Here is a 13,945-nt window from a genome sequence, read left to right as displayed (position 1 = left end):
TGTTTTAAAGCTCCACTCTTGAATGTTTTGTTTGTTGTTCACTGTGCAGAATGATATTTGTGAAGAGTCTGACATTAGAGGTGTGTTTTCAGATTCAGCTGCTGAAGGCAGAAACAAAGCACAACACACACACACACACACACACACACACACCAGCACAGCGCAGCAGTGGGGGTGTCATCACATTATCGGAGGGTATTAAATCAGGCCCCTGTTGTCTTTTCATCATCGCCTGCTGATGGTAAATTAATGGCCAGCGGTGTATTTTCACGTAGCTGTCTGCTGCAGCCCATAGCTGCTCCTGTAATTAAATAACACACATTCACAAGCAAAGGATGAGTCTCTGTACTAGTCCAGGAAATCCTAGCAGGTTCCTTCATTCCTTAAATCCTTGTAAAGACTCATAAGTCTGCATAATAATGAGGTGATAATGAGATATCCTTGAGGGAAAAATTAACCACAGCTTTGATTCTTTGATTTATTTTATTTTTTATTTTTTACACACTTTTCTTGATATGCTGTATATTTCCATTTTTATTGCATGGAAAACATTTTGTAAAGAGAACATCATTAGTAGCAGAGGAGGCTGGCACAAGGACGAGGAACCATGACATAATAAACAGTTAATGCATTCATAGCATAAATTACACTAACTGATCCCCCAGTATTCTCAGCGTAACGTCATTCCTCACAGAGATGCCATCTGTCACTTAAGAACTGGTATGAATGACGTGGCTCCATTTGTTTGGCTGTACTGAAAGTGAATGTAGGTGAATGCAGGCTATCACTGGGACAAAGCTCGGCTCATCCTGTCCACACCGTGGACAAAACAGAAGATATCACGTTATCGTATAAAACGGGCTTTCATGGGCATGATGTGCATGCAGACAGGAGTTTTTAGGTTGTTCTGCAGCTGCCATCACACTTTCTGTAGTGCACTGGTTGAGAGGAGCGTTAGGAACAGGAGACACTGGGGAAAGAGCTTGTTGTGTGTGTGTTTTTTGTAGCGTTTCACATAATCAGAGAAGCATTATCACTCACATGCAGTGATGTGCAGCTGATACTGGTAGAGGAGGCTCTGGCGATAAGTTTGGCTGGCTCCGGAGCTGCTCACAGGGTGTTCATTGGCACAGTGCAATAAGTTTGGATTGCAGGGAGGAATCCACTGGCTCATGACCTGTAAATGCAGGGCCTGTCATTGTAGTGACATACACAAGCCAGACAGGCATACACACACACACACACACACACACACAATGTTTTTTTTTTATGTTTTTATTTGCTTCAAGATCACTTCTTTTCTTTTTCACTCTCCTGACAATCCCTCCCCACCTTTCAGAGACACAGTTTCCAAAGGCTTCAGGTGATAACTCATCATGTGATGAGGACAGTAATGACAGTCTGTCTCCAGAACAGCCAGTACGACAGGAGTCACCTCTGGGCCTGGGACCTCTTCCCTCTCCACCAGAGACACTGGCTGGGAGCAGCATCCCGTCTCCTGCACAGGTAGGATCACTCTGGAGAGAAGATGGCAGAGTGTGACTAACATATCGTGTGCCAAAGAGTACAGAGGGAATTCAGTATGTCATCTTACTGCCAGGGTCTGTGCCCCAGTTGTAAAGCTATGGGGAAGCAGTCAGTGGTCAGTGAAGCTCATTCAGTGTGTGTTGTAATCTTCTCAATCAGGTTCCTCCTCCAGCTCCTCCTCTCCCACTGCTCTCTGGATCCTCCCCATCACTGAAGCTGACCAATGGGACAGCAACATCCTCTTCCCAGAGGATGGGTGCTACCTCTCAAATCAAGGTAAGTGATATCTCAAGACCAATCAAATGTTTTAAAAGGTATAATCTGGGAAATAAGTTCTGTTTGAGCTGTGCTTGGATTCACCACTTTTTTTTAACAGTTGTTTGTGCTCAGATTTAAACCTGCTGTAAACAGTGTTTTTATATTAATAATGGAATAACGGAATAACGGAAGTTTTATTGCCAACGGCTTTCCAGCTGATTTTAAACTTCCTTTTTGGCATCTAACTAGCTGGTAAGCATAGTGCAATATTTATCAGCTAGACAGAACATTTTCTCAGGAGTTAGTGAAGACAAAAAAAAAAAAAAAAAAAAGAAGAAAAATATGGATTATGGACATCCATCAGGTGGCCACAAACATACCTCCAAATGAATGCTAATGTAACTCCATGTCTGTTGGATGTGTAAATAGGTATCTGCCTACATGTTCACTATATCAGCTTTTACAGTTTTAAAGTTCTTTGTTCTTCTAATAGGGATACAGTTGAATAAAAGTTCACAGTGTACAATTATCAACAGTAATCCTCTTTTTTTAGTCCCAGACTAAACCAAACTCTGACCGCTCTGCCCAGAGACACAAGAAACCCAAGGACAACAAGCCAAAGGTAGGTTTTTGTTTCTGTGTTTAGACTTATAAAGTATAACTTATACTGCTAATAGTCAGTAGTGCTGCTAATAGTCAATAGTGATAACAGTAGTATTCAGACAAACCAGTACATCTAAACCCTAATAGGAAAAACTATTATTAACCATAGAAGCGGTAATGTATTTCTAAAATAATGTTGTTGTTGTTTTGTTCATGTGTTGCATTCTAGATAAAGAAGTTAAAGTACCATCAGTACATCCCTCCTGACCAGAAAGGAGATAAAGAGCCTCTTCCCCATCTGGACTCATCTTATGCCAAAATCCTCCAGCAGCAGCAGCTTTTCCTGCAGCTCCAGATCCTCAGTCAGCAGCAACAGCACTATAACTACCAGGCCATCCTGCCCGCGCCACCCAAGTGAGTGGGGAGTTTGTCTGGAAGGATGTGACCCTGAATATGAGACCACCAGTAAAATAGCCACTTTTTACTGTTCTTTGAGGAGGGTGTTGGAGGAATTTAATATCGGCTTCATTTCGAGGGAGCGGTTTATTCGACAGCTCACAATTCAAGCTGGTGCTCACAACTGAGGAGCTGATATCTTGCGTAAAAGTTTTAATTGCATTTACGATGATTGTTTATAGACTGTAGAGATCACTGTCCTTTTCTTCCCTCTGCCTTTCCTCCTGACAGGCTTCAGAAAAATCAGCTGCCATCTTCCTCTTCCTCCTCCAGTTCCATGACCGCTTCATCCCCACCTCAACCTCTTGCTGCCCCCTCAGCTGCCCTCTCAGCTACCCCCTCTGTCCAGGGCAGCCACAGTCATCAGAGTGCTGCTCCTTTAGGTGGGACCAAACCAGCGTCGCTTCCTCCAAACCTGGATGAGATGAAGGTTAGATCATTATCCCTCATCATTGCTTATGTCTCATTCTCATGATGCGAGCAGTGTTGGTGATGGTTGGACACTGTGCATCACCCATACTGTAATACATTCTCAGTCTAGAGTCAGTACACTGTGAATCATCAGCTCTCTCTGCTGTCTCCAAGTTGTCGGGTCGATGGAGTAACTGGTGAATAGAACCTGATGTATGTAAAAGATCCTCTGTTAACAAAATTCTGTCATTGCAAAGTGGCCTGTCAACTCAGAGCTGACATGGAGACACTGATGGATTACCCTGTCTTTTTGTTTTCTCTCCTCTTTTTCCTCTGATCCTTTTCAATTTTCCTCTCAAATTTATCCTCATCTCTTTGCTCCTGCTCGCTCTTGTCCTTCAATCTCAATTTCTCTTTTACTCCGTCTCCTGTCAGGTCGCGGAACTGAAGTCCCAGTTGAAGCTGCGTAGCTTGCCGGTCTCCGGCACCAAAAACGACCTCATTGAGAGGCTGAGGACCTACCAGGAACTGAATGGAGGCAGTGACACTACCTCCTCTCCAACAGCAGGGGGTACCACAGGGCCAGGGGCTGAAGGAGCAGGAAGGGCTTCCAAGACTGCTGCAGTCACCAGCAGCAACAGCAACACATCGCAACAACAGCAGCAGTTTCAGTTTCAGTGCCACCAGCCATCCTCTCTGACAAGTCAGTCAGGTGATTGCAGATTGTTGATGATTTCCACTGAGCCCCACTTATAGACAGTACATTCATGTTTTTGTAATCAAATGCGATCACAGAATTATGTATTAGTCAAGGGGGTTACCCTCTGCAGCAGTATTTGCATATACAAGAGCCCGACTGCTGATGAGCAACGTGCTTGTTCAGTTGATTTTCCACGGATAAACCAGTTCTTAGAAAACATAAGTGGAATGTAGAAAACAATATAGACAGTGAATGACATTTAGTGTTGTTTGCCTCGTGTCAGATCCCTCATTCTTGATCTCTGTATAGCTGATGCAGGTAGCGGTACCACCCGACCTATAGCCACTCCTCAGCAGCTCATGACCTGTAGTGGCACCGTCTCACCACCACCCGTCTCCCTCACCTCCTCTGACCACCTGCCGGCCACCATGAGTCCAGAAGACTCCAGCTTTAACAGCGACCCTTTGGGAGAAATGGTGGGAATTTTTTCCATCATGATATGTTGAATAAATCTTATATAACCCCAGAAGCTTATTGACATTCCTCACTCATTGTACACATTTGAGTATGGCTATGGAAACCATACTAGTGCTTTGGCTTTAAGGGATGGCAATGTCAGCCTGTTGGTCAGTCCACCACTTTGGTCCAGATGGAAATATCTCAACAACTTTTGGGTGGATTACCAAGCTCAATCAAGCTCTTGCACTTATATTTATTTTTTTTTCCAAGGTCTCCTCTGATTACCTGTTTTTATTTTATCTCTCTCTGTCCAGATGAGTTCACCTCTCACCCAGCTGAGTCTTCAGCCATGTTCAGCTGCTCAGCTTCCAGCGAATATTAAAGAAGAGGCCGCGTGCTCTACCCCATCTCCTTGCCAGTTCTCTTTAAAGCCAGCCTCTCTGCAGAAACGCTGCCAGGTCTCATCAGCTGCCACCACCACTTCAACTACAGCTCCACTACTGACTGTTGACAAAGACAAGATGCTGCAAGAGAAAGATAAGCAGATAGAGGAGCTGACCAGGATGCTGAGGCAGAAGCAGAGGCTGGTGGAGGTGCTGAGGATGCAGCTGGAACACGGGAAGAGAGAAGGACGAGTTTCAGAGCCGCTGGTTCTTGTAAGAGTGAAACAAGAACCTCCTGATAAGCCTATTGTCCCTCTCTCTTCTGGCCGCCCTCCATTCCCCCCTCAGACATTGTCTGTTTCTTGTGACATGGATGTCACCAAGGTAACTGTCAAACAGGAGAGCACTGAGAAAGAGGAAGTTGTTTGTGAGAAAAATATGCCACCACTGGACTCTCAAGGATTACCGCAGCCTTCGCAGGAGCAGATTCATCTGCAGGTCAAGCCACAGACGAAACAAGAACAATATGTTTGTCTCCAGCAGACCACCCTGCAGCTGGCCCAGCAGCAGGCCATACAGAAACTCCTGCTACAGCAACAGCAGAACATTAAGAACCAGCAGCAGACTATTCAGAACCGCAATCAGGTCCTGGAGAATCAGCAGAACCTGCAGAAACTGTCTCAGCAGAGAAAGAAGAAATCTCACAAACAGCAGCTCAAACAGCAGCAGCAGAAGCAGCTGTTGCAGTCAGAACAGCAGCATCAGCAGTCAAAACAACATAGACAGCAGATGCAGCTGAAGCAACAGCTCCTGATGAAACAACAAAAGTTGCTTCAGCAGCAGCAGCAGGCTAGACATCCACAACAAGACCAGATACAGACCAAGTTACATTTGAAACAACAACATGTTGTAACGCAGCAGAAACAACAGGTGCAGCAGCAGTCAGCACAGGTGAGGAATGGTGTCAGATTTCCTCATTCATTCACTTTCAGAACCTCCTCGTAATGGTCCTGAACTGGTTAGAGAGAATATACATTTTAACAATTCAATGCTCTCTTGTATGAAGGATTTTATAAAAGTAAAAAAGACAATGCTGCATGTTGTTTTAATGACAGCTGGCATTTGATTGAATTTGTGTGTACCATTTTGTCATGCTGGCATGGACGTATAAGTTTGTTAAATGTGCTGTAAAAATTACGGTTGGTTTTTTTGTACAGATGTCTCAAGCGTGCATCAACCAGCAGTCAGGCTCAACCCCCTCTTTCCACTCCACTCCAGCCCTGGTCACAGACAGCAACGGTAACCACTTCCTGATCGCACTGACCAATCACATGACTGAGAACCGAAGAACTGACTCACCTGAAGGAAAAGCAACCAATCACATCCCTCTTCAGGTGCATAAACTCACTCTCAGCAGTCCACATATAAGTATATACAGTTGTGTGTGAATGCTAAGGCTGATTCATGAAAAGCAGTTTTCTGATTATATTCAGTACTTTACATCACTTACCACACTGTGTCTTCCAATAGCGACTACAGTCCACTCCAGCCAAGCTCCCAGGACATAGCCCTGTCCAACTGCTCAAAGCTGACAGCCAGTCCAAACAGAGCATGCACATGGGAATTCAGAAAAAACAAAACACAAAGGTGAGGTTTAAATCAAGATTCCGGTGGTCTGACTTTGCCACGTTAAAACTAGCTGGAATTACATTACACAACAGAAAATTACTGGGAAGAAATATCATTGTTAAATATGATCGTACGATGATATGAAAGTACGATTCTCCACGGTGAGCAGATTATGACCTTTAACAGTTCTTCTACATTTTTACTGTAAGAAATGGTCGTGCTACACAACTTGCAGTCAATAGATTTCCAGTTCCTAAGAAGAGATCCCCATCATACATTTCATTCTCAACCAAACCCCAGAGCCTCTTTTTCCATCACAAGAAGTCAGAGTAGACAGAGTCATCTATTAATGCTCCATAAAGAGAGGGACAGAAACATGAGAGTCAGAGAGAACTGCTCCAGTGAATCTATGGAAATTAATGACGTATGCTGTTTGAAACAATAGCAGCAGTGCTTGATAAGAGTGTCTGACACTTGCCTGATGCTGATTATTATTGCTTTGCTAATTAGTCTAATGACATCCTCCATTACTATGATTTATGTTGTCAACCAAAGAGTAACAAAGACTCCATCGCGTCTCGGCTAATTGCGATGTGCAGTATCTCTCGTGCAGGTGTGCTGATGCTCTTGGTCTTCGGGGGAAAGCCCACCTCGAAAAATGTCAAGATTTAGTGGGACAGTGTGTGCTGATTGCACATATTGCTGTTATCAGCAGTCTCTCCTTGTCTCTTTGCCATTTTAAATACTGGGCTGGCAGTAGGCTAAAGTTTAGAACTAGTTTAAGAAACTTTTTGGTGGGAGAAAGTTTGTGCGTGTGTCTGAAGGGCAGTGAATCCTGACCAGGGATACTTCTGCAATCGCCTGGGGATACAAGCAAAGATTGTGGAGTAGCTCAACTAAATAAAAAAAAAAAATTAAAATATACTGTATATATATGGATAGATAGATAGCTATAGATATATAGACTCAGCTGTAATGCCTGAGTGTGTGTGTTAACTACTTAGCAAGAAAAGAGACATAAGCAAAAGTGATGGATAAACGGTTAAGTGAGATAGTTAAACACAACAGATGCTTACTGTAGCTTAAAATAATAGATAAACTGTTGAAATAGTTTGCTAAAAGAAATGGATAAGTTGTGAAATAGCTAAAAAAAAAGATAAATGGCTAAATAATTTTTGAATCAAAAATTGATAAATGTTTAAATAAGTAAACAATGGATAAATACTTAGCCTAAATTAATGGGTAAATAGCTAAATAATGGATATGGAGTAATGAATATTGTTCCCTGGTGAGCAGTGCTTATTTTTTTCACTGTTTTTAATAAATAAATATAGGCACTGAATGGGGGACTTCAGATATCTGTAGACCAACCACAGCAGGGAGCTGCTCAGTGTTTGTCTGCACCGCCCAGTCTGCAGCCTTTCTTCAAGGACCAGGAGACTGCTCCCCCAGGGAAAAACACCTTATCACCTTCCCCTCAAACTGTAAGTAATCTACACATGTCATGGATAATCCTTCAAGGTGACTTGTTGTTTTTTGTAAAAGATTTTATGATAACTTTGGATGAACAAGAGTCTAACTTTCTGCATGTCTGGCTTTGGAAAGTAAATGAAAACTTGTTATTTCTTGTTGTGTTTCTTTCACTTCATTTCCTCTAGGAGGTGTGCCCTAGTCTGGATGTCTTGTTTAGTCCTCTGTCTCCAGCCTCCATTAAGACGGCTGCCTCATCGCCTGATAACAAAGTATGATGCGCTGCGTGTCTGACTGTATCATTGCTCAGACAAGCTATTTCATTGAGATCTCCACACACCAGGCTGCAAAATGAATCGAATGCTCATAATCCAAAGTGTGTGATTGTTACTGCTCTCGGGCGTGTTTCTTTTGTTATAGTACCCTTAAGCATTACATCATAACATGTCACATCAAGTCCTGATGTCAGGCGGTTACATTATGTATTATGTGAATTTACATTCAGACTTGAGGGGTAATGTGTTGCTGTTCTGTGTGTGTGTCCTCAGGATACAGAGCATGAAGATGATTTTATTGACATCATTTTGCAGACAGGAGGTAAAATGCAATAACATTGTCTGGTCCGTTTGATCTCATAACAATTTATTACACTGGGAGTGAGCCCTCACCGCAATGTTGAAATTTTAAGATTCTGTGTATTAAAGTTGATGCGTGTTTTTTTTCTTTTGCCAGAAACGCCGACCGCCTTCAGACCAACACCAGATCTGTCTCTGGACCTTCTCAATCCAAACTCCTCTGCACCTTCCCCTCCTCCCTCCCCACTCCAGCTGTTGCTATCTCCCCCCATCCCACCCAGCTGTGACAGCCCCCGACCCGCCCTCTCAGTGCAGTCTGAGCTTCAGACTCTGGTCGACGCCGCAGAGAAAACACAGCACCTCAGTAACGCTGGAAGTGGACGTCTGGAGGACTTTCTTGAAAGCACCACTGGAAAGCCTCTCCTGGGGGTGGAGCCTGGTGGCCTCTTGACTTTGATTGATGATCTCCACAGCCAAATGCTGTGCACCCCCAGCATTCTGGACCACCCCCTGTCTCCTATGGACACCTTCAACATGGCAGCTGAGGAGGACAGAGGCCTGGACAGTATGGATTGGTTGGACCTCACCATGGGAGACGAGCGGGGAGAGGAAGCCCCCACACTGGCCCCGCTGGGCCCCCAAACACCCCCAAGTGTCTTTTCTACAGACTTCCTGGACGGTTCTGACCTGCAGATACCCTGGGATTCCTGCCTATAGTCTACAACTGTTACACACATACACAAAAACACGCAATTGATTGCTGAGGATTCAGTATTTGATTAGAGCACTCTCTCTGTATCTTCTCACACACTGGTATATTGAATTTTCAAGCACTTTGACCTTTATTTATTTTATTTACACACTGCAGTATTGATTTTTGTGTGGGCACTTATTAGGCAGGTCCTATATCTGTTCTAGCGACAGTTTTGTCGACATACGCAAGGGACTTTTGTGGATTTGGATCCGGCACCTTTAACTAATCTTTCCTTTGTCACAGACACCATGTTTACCGTGGAAAGGTATATCGGTTTATTTGACCTTTGTCTAATTAGAACACAAACTTCCTTCCTTGCTGCCTTTTGCAGTAAAGATAATCTATATTTTACCACTACAGGAAGAAGAAATAGGTAATCAATAACCAATGTTTAGGGGAAAGACAGTGATTTTCTTGTAACATAATAGTATATAGGGATGAGCAGAGATGTTATTTGCAGACAAGCTGCCCTCCAATGCCATAATTTCAAAATAATGGCCACGAAACTTCGTAATTTGAAGTGATGTTTTACTGAATCTCTTGTTTTTCGTATCAGTTTTTGGAACATTGTGTCAGTTACAATATACATCTCTGTGTTTTAAATGCAATTTTGTGCAATTCTTGTGCAGGCATTGAGATTGTTACTGCATATGGTATCCTGCTTTTCATTCATTTGTATTCACTCCAGAAGGAATAGGGTAATATGTTGTACCCATTTTTATTTTTATTTTTATTTTTTTTTCATATTTCCTGGTGGTTCCACTGTACCAGGTACGTGGTACAATGGAACAGCCTATATCTGCCAACAAAATACAAAAATGTCTGAAAATGCTTTAGGAAAATCAGTGTTCTCACCTACTAACTGAATATTAAGGGATGAAAAACTAAACCAAAATCTTGCAGTGTTGCAGTGACATAAAATAGATGATGATGTAAATGCTGTATTAAAACCCTGGGGTATTCAGCTTTCCAAAGTTCCCAAAGAAACATCACACGCTTTTTCTTTATATGAAAAAACATTGAACAGTTTTTCCCACAGGAAGGAGGTGTATATACTATAGTATTAGTGCAAGAACTGCACTGTCCTGCATTTGAACAAATAGAAGCTAATGAACTGGTCTGATTTCAGGTTATTCTTTAAGATAAAAGACATGAAGGAAGGAGGAAATGTAAGGGTGTGCTCTAAATGAAGTCCTTGATGATTTCGTTCACAATTTCTTCTAAACTTCTTCTAAACAACTATATTTATATTACTATACTATTACTATAAATAACTATATTTATACTTCATGCAACTGAGAACTCACCAGTTTTAAATGTTTCTGAGATGTTTCAGTTTACTTTCAGTAAACTGATTTGTTTCATAGTATGCATCAGGTACTGAGGTGTGAGATGGTGATTCCTGCAGTTAATGACAACATAAATGGTCCAATTTATTTGGCACAGTTTCAAAGAGAAAATTAAACATTTAAAATTTGGCTTTTTTGAGAATATTGTTTGTTTTTTTTCTTTTTTAATTGTTGCTGTTTTTTTTTTTTTTTGAGAATTGCACTTTGACTATGTCACATGTGAAGCCCATTATCTTAATGTTTTATTTGACTCAATGCTTCTTGATAATATGTACATTATAAAATGTATACACATTTTGTATTTACATTTCATGTGTGAATGTCTTTGCTATGAAGCCCTCTGAATGTCAATATGTGGGAGTAATGTTTATGCCTTACTGCACCTTATATGAACCTTATACGAACTACACAGCTTGATGTAAACTCTACATCTATACTCACATTGCTTCAGGACTACATATACCAGGTTTTCTGTGGTCATTTGGGACACCTGCCATACCGTAGTTTCACTTCCTTTCAATTTGTAATGAATGAATGCATACATAATATAAAAGGGAAGGGAAAGTCCTGCAGCTTTATAAAATCTTGACGTGTGATTTAGTGGGATGAAATGCCTTCATAATAAGGATTTTTGTAATAATATTCTTGTTCCTTTTTTTGGTGATAATTGCCTGTCTTGTACTGTATCAGTACTTTAAGACATTTTATTTCCCTTTTTGAGATTTTACAGTGCTGTAATATGCCAGTTTAAACACTGAACATGTATTATTATTATTTGTTTGTGTATTATATCATATTTGTTTGCATATTTGTCTGTGTAACACTCTGGTGATGCAGGTTTGTGTGTACTGTGACTAATTCTGTATTTTTAACAAAAGCCTGTATTGTGAATCGAAACCACACACAGGTTGATTTTCGATTCACACCATCTTTTGACGTTATCTTTTTCTAGTTTATCTACTAAGATTGGGATTGGTTCAAGGGATTGCCATATTTTGTTAAGCCATTCACAGGTTTTACTGGTAATTTTGAAATGTGACAGGGATGCAAAATGGTGCGACTGAAAGTCCAAACATTTTGCAATATTGTTTTCACTAATGGTTTGTATTGTTGACTCTGTGGAAGAGTGCTTACTTTAGGTTTTATTGTTTGTACAGTGCAACCTCCTTGTTTTTCACACTTTGCTCATACACTCTGGCTGCTTTAAGGAACAAACTGTTGCTACTGTGCAACAACACTCACAGTTACAGTTACATGGTAAGAATGCATAGTGAAACTGCTGTTGTTCTTCATTTGATTGTAATAGTAAAATACTGTTTTAAAGGAGTATCCGGTAAGTAGTCAGGTATTGCGTGATAAACCTTGGCCAAATATTGCAAAATAATTTATTTTAAATACTTAAAATCACACATGCTGGATTCACTCAACCTCTCCTGAGTTTTTGTTGATCTTTTTAAGCATCTAAGTGGCAGGCAGGATGTATCAAACACCCTTCAACTGTCAAACTTATGATGCCTTTCAAACAAGAAGCTAGTGTTTTATTTGTATTAGTCTGTATGAAGTCATGGGAAGTTTTGGGTAAACTGCTTGAGATTTTTGTGTACTTTAAATGTAAGTATTTCTTTTCCTAGAAAAAAAAAATATGGGGGGTTATTTATAAAAGAAAATACAAGAAAAGTATGGTGTGGTGTCATACGTTTTGATTATGACAATAGTGAGATAGAAATGGATAGTACAGATGCTGCAAAGGACCAGTCACAGTATAGGTATTGGCGATTATAGCCCTTTAATAACCTCATATCTGATTGAAACACAATTTTGTAGTGTCTCCCACACCTAACTATAAAGTGCAAACACTGTCATCAGTTAGGAGTGCAGATTCAGAGCTACTTGTTTTAAACGATTACATGACATTGACATCTTGGATCTGACAAGAAAGAAGGAAGCGTTGATTTAAGAAAACTAGAGCAAAATAATTTCTCCATGAGGCCTTTGTTTTGTTTGATGATCCAAGGCATTCTGTAATACAAGAAAAGCTAATGACATTGAACCACAAAGCTGAACATAATTATATGCTTGTGTGCATAGTTAAATTCATCTTCACACCCACAACCTTGCGGCTTATCTCTAAAGATCCATAAAAATCACAGGCACACAAACAAGTAAGCTCACATCACTATAAGCCTACATGAGAGCAAGTAATGCAGCATTGTCACAAACTCATTCTTGTTTCTATCACTTCAGAGGACAGTGCCTTACAGTTATTTCCTTCAGTATTGCCCTGAACCCACCCACTACTTGCCTCTCACCTTAACTCTAACCTCAACTTAACCTGACCTTTCCCTAACTTTAAATCAAGTCTTCACCTTAAAATGTAATGATTTACATTATGAAGACTTGCTCTTTGGTGCCCAAAAGGAAGTCCAGTCCTCACAGTGTGACTGTGTGAACTGATTCATGTCCCCACAACATGAGTAACACAAGCACAACACACGCATACACACAGACACACAAACTTGGGTGGGTAAAATGTGCTTTGAGCAGGAGGATGACAGAAGTGTAGTTTTGTTAAAAAAAAAAAAAGTGAGTCACAAGAGGGCGGAAACTAAATGACTGCATGGTTAGAGCTCTGGGGAGAGGGAACATACACACACAGACACACACACGCATATGAATAAACACAAACACGTTTTCACATATGAAAAGTAACACACACATACACACATCTTTGCTAGACCAGGATATGGGTGGGCATGTGAGGGAGGCGGATGATTGGTTGATAACAACTCTCTAGCTGCTAATGGGGGGGAGCAGAGGATGCCAGGCTAACATCTATTCCACAGTGGGCACCCCAGGCCTCCCACTGAAGCTTAAAACAAAAGAGAGGGAATGTGTGTGTGTGTGTGTGTGTGTGTGTGTGTGTGTGTGTGTGTGTGTGTGTGTGTGTGTGTGTGTGTGTGAGAGAGAGAGAGCGAGAGAGAGAGAGAGAGAGAGAGAGAGAGAGAGAGAGCGGGAGAGAGAGTGGAGTGTGTGACTAAACAGCTCCCAAATCTACATTTTTGCACAGTCATGATCACTGGTGTAAGATATTCTTGTGTGAATTTAAAAGCCTTAAACAGCTTGATTTCACTCAGAAAGCAGACGTGCGTAGACGTTGGTTGTGCTGGCTGTTCTCCACCTTCAATACTCCTTCTTTTCTCCTCCTTCATTTCATCCACCTTCAGCTTTCTGGAAAATAACACTGAAGAATGGTTGGACTTCAGCTCTCAGTGTTTGGGATGATGCAAGCTCAATGATCTGAAGTAATCTTCCAGATTATCTCAAGGTATCTTAAACTACAGCTCATTTGACACCGAGTGCTCTTGTACTTT

At 41.4% G+C, this 13,945-nt stretch overlaps 1 protein-coding gene across 6 annotated transcripts in view; it reads left to right on the top strand.

Moving 5' to 3' along the window:
- Positions 1 to 12,219, top strand: part of LOC121198449 (myocardin-related transcription factor A-like) — a 39,301-nt gene extending 27,082 nt beyond the window's left edge. For 4 of the 6 annotated variants that reach the window (XM_041062614.1, XM_041062615.1, XM_041062617.1 and 1 more), the window contains 14 exons: positions 1,340 to 1,506; positions 1,687 to 1,803; positions 2,339 to 2,407; positions 2,618 to 2,802; positions 3,076 to 3,274; positions 3,691 to 3,967; positions 4,265 to 4,431; positions 4,729 to 5,748; positions 6,015 to 6,191; positions 6,328 to 6,444; positions 7,761 to 7,910; positions 8,085 to 8,168; positions 8,445 to 8,493; positions 8,629 to 12,219. In XM_041062614.1, coding sequence (XP_040918548.1) covers positions 1,340 to 1,506; positions 1,687 to 1,803; positions 2,339 to 2,407; positions 2,618 to 2,802; positions 3,076 to 3,274; positions 3,691 to 3,967; positions 4,265 to 4,431; positions 4,729 to 5,748; positions 6,015 to 6,191; positions 6,328 to 6,444; positions 7,761 to 7,910; positions 8,085 to 8,168; positions 8,445 to 8,493; positions 8,629 to 9,188 — 3,338 coding nt within the window. In that variant the 3' untranslated portion in view covers positions 9,189 to 12,219. The remainder of the gene's footprint in view (positions 1 to 1,339; positions 1,507 to 1,686; positions 1,804 to 2,338; positions 2,408 to 2,617; positions 2,803 to 3,075; positions 3,275 to 3,690; positions 3,968 to 4,264; positions 4,432 to 4,728; positions 5,749 to 6,014; positions 6,192 to 6,327; positions 6,445 to 7,760; positions 7,911 to 8,084; positions 8,169 to 8,444; positions 8,494 to 8,628) is intronic. The other 2 variants (XM_041062616.1, XM_041062619.1) reach the window with 1 other exon arrangement.
- Positions 12,220 to 13,945: the final 1,726 nt, after the last annotated feature.

Source organism: Toxotes jaculatrix, chromosome 18, assembly GCF_017976425.1.
Source record: "Toxotes jaculatrix isolate fToxJac2 chromosome 18, fToxJac2.pri, whole genome shotgun sequence".
Classification (NCBI taxonomy): Eukaryota; Metazoa; Chordata; class Actinopteri; family Toxotidae; genus Toxotes; species Toxotes jaculatrix.
This window is presented reverse-complemented; position numbering and strand designations above follow the sequence as displayed.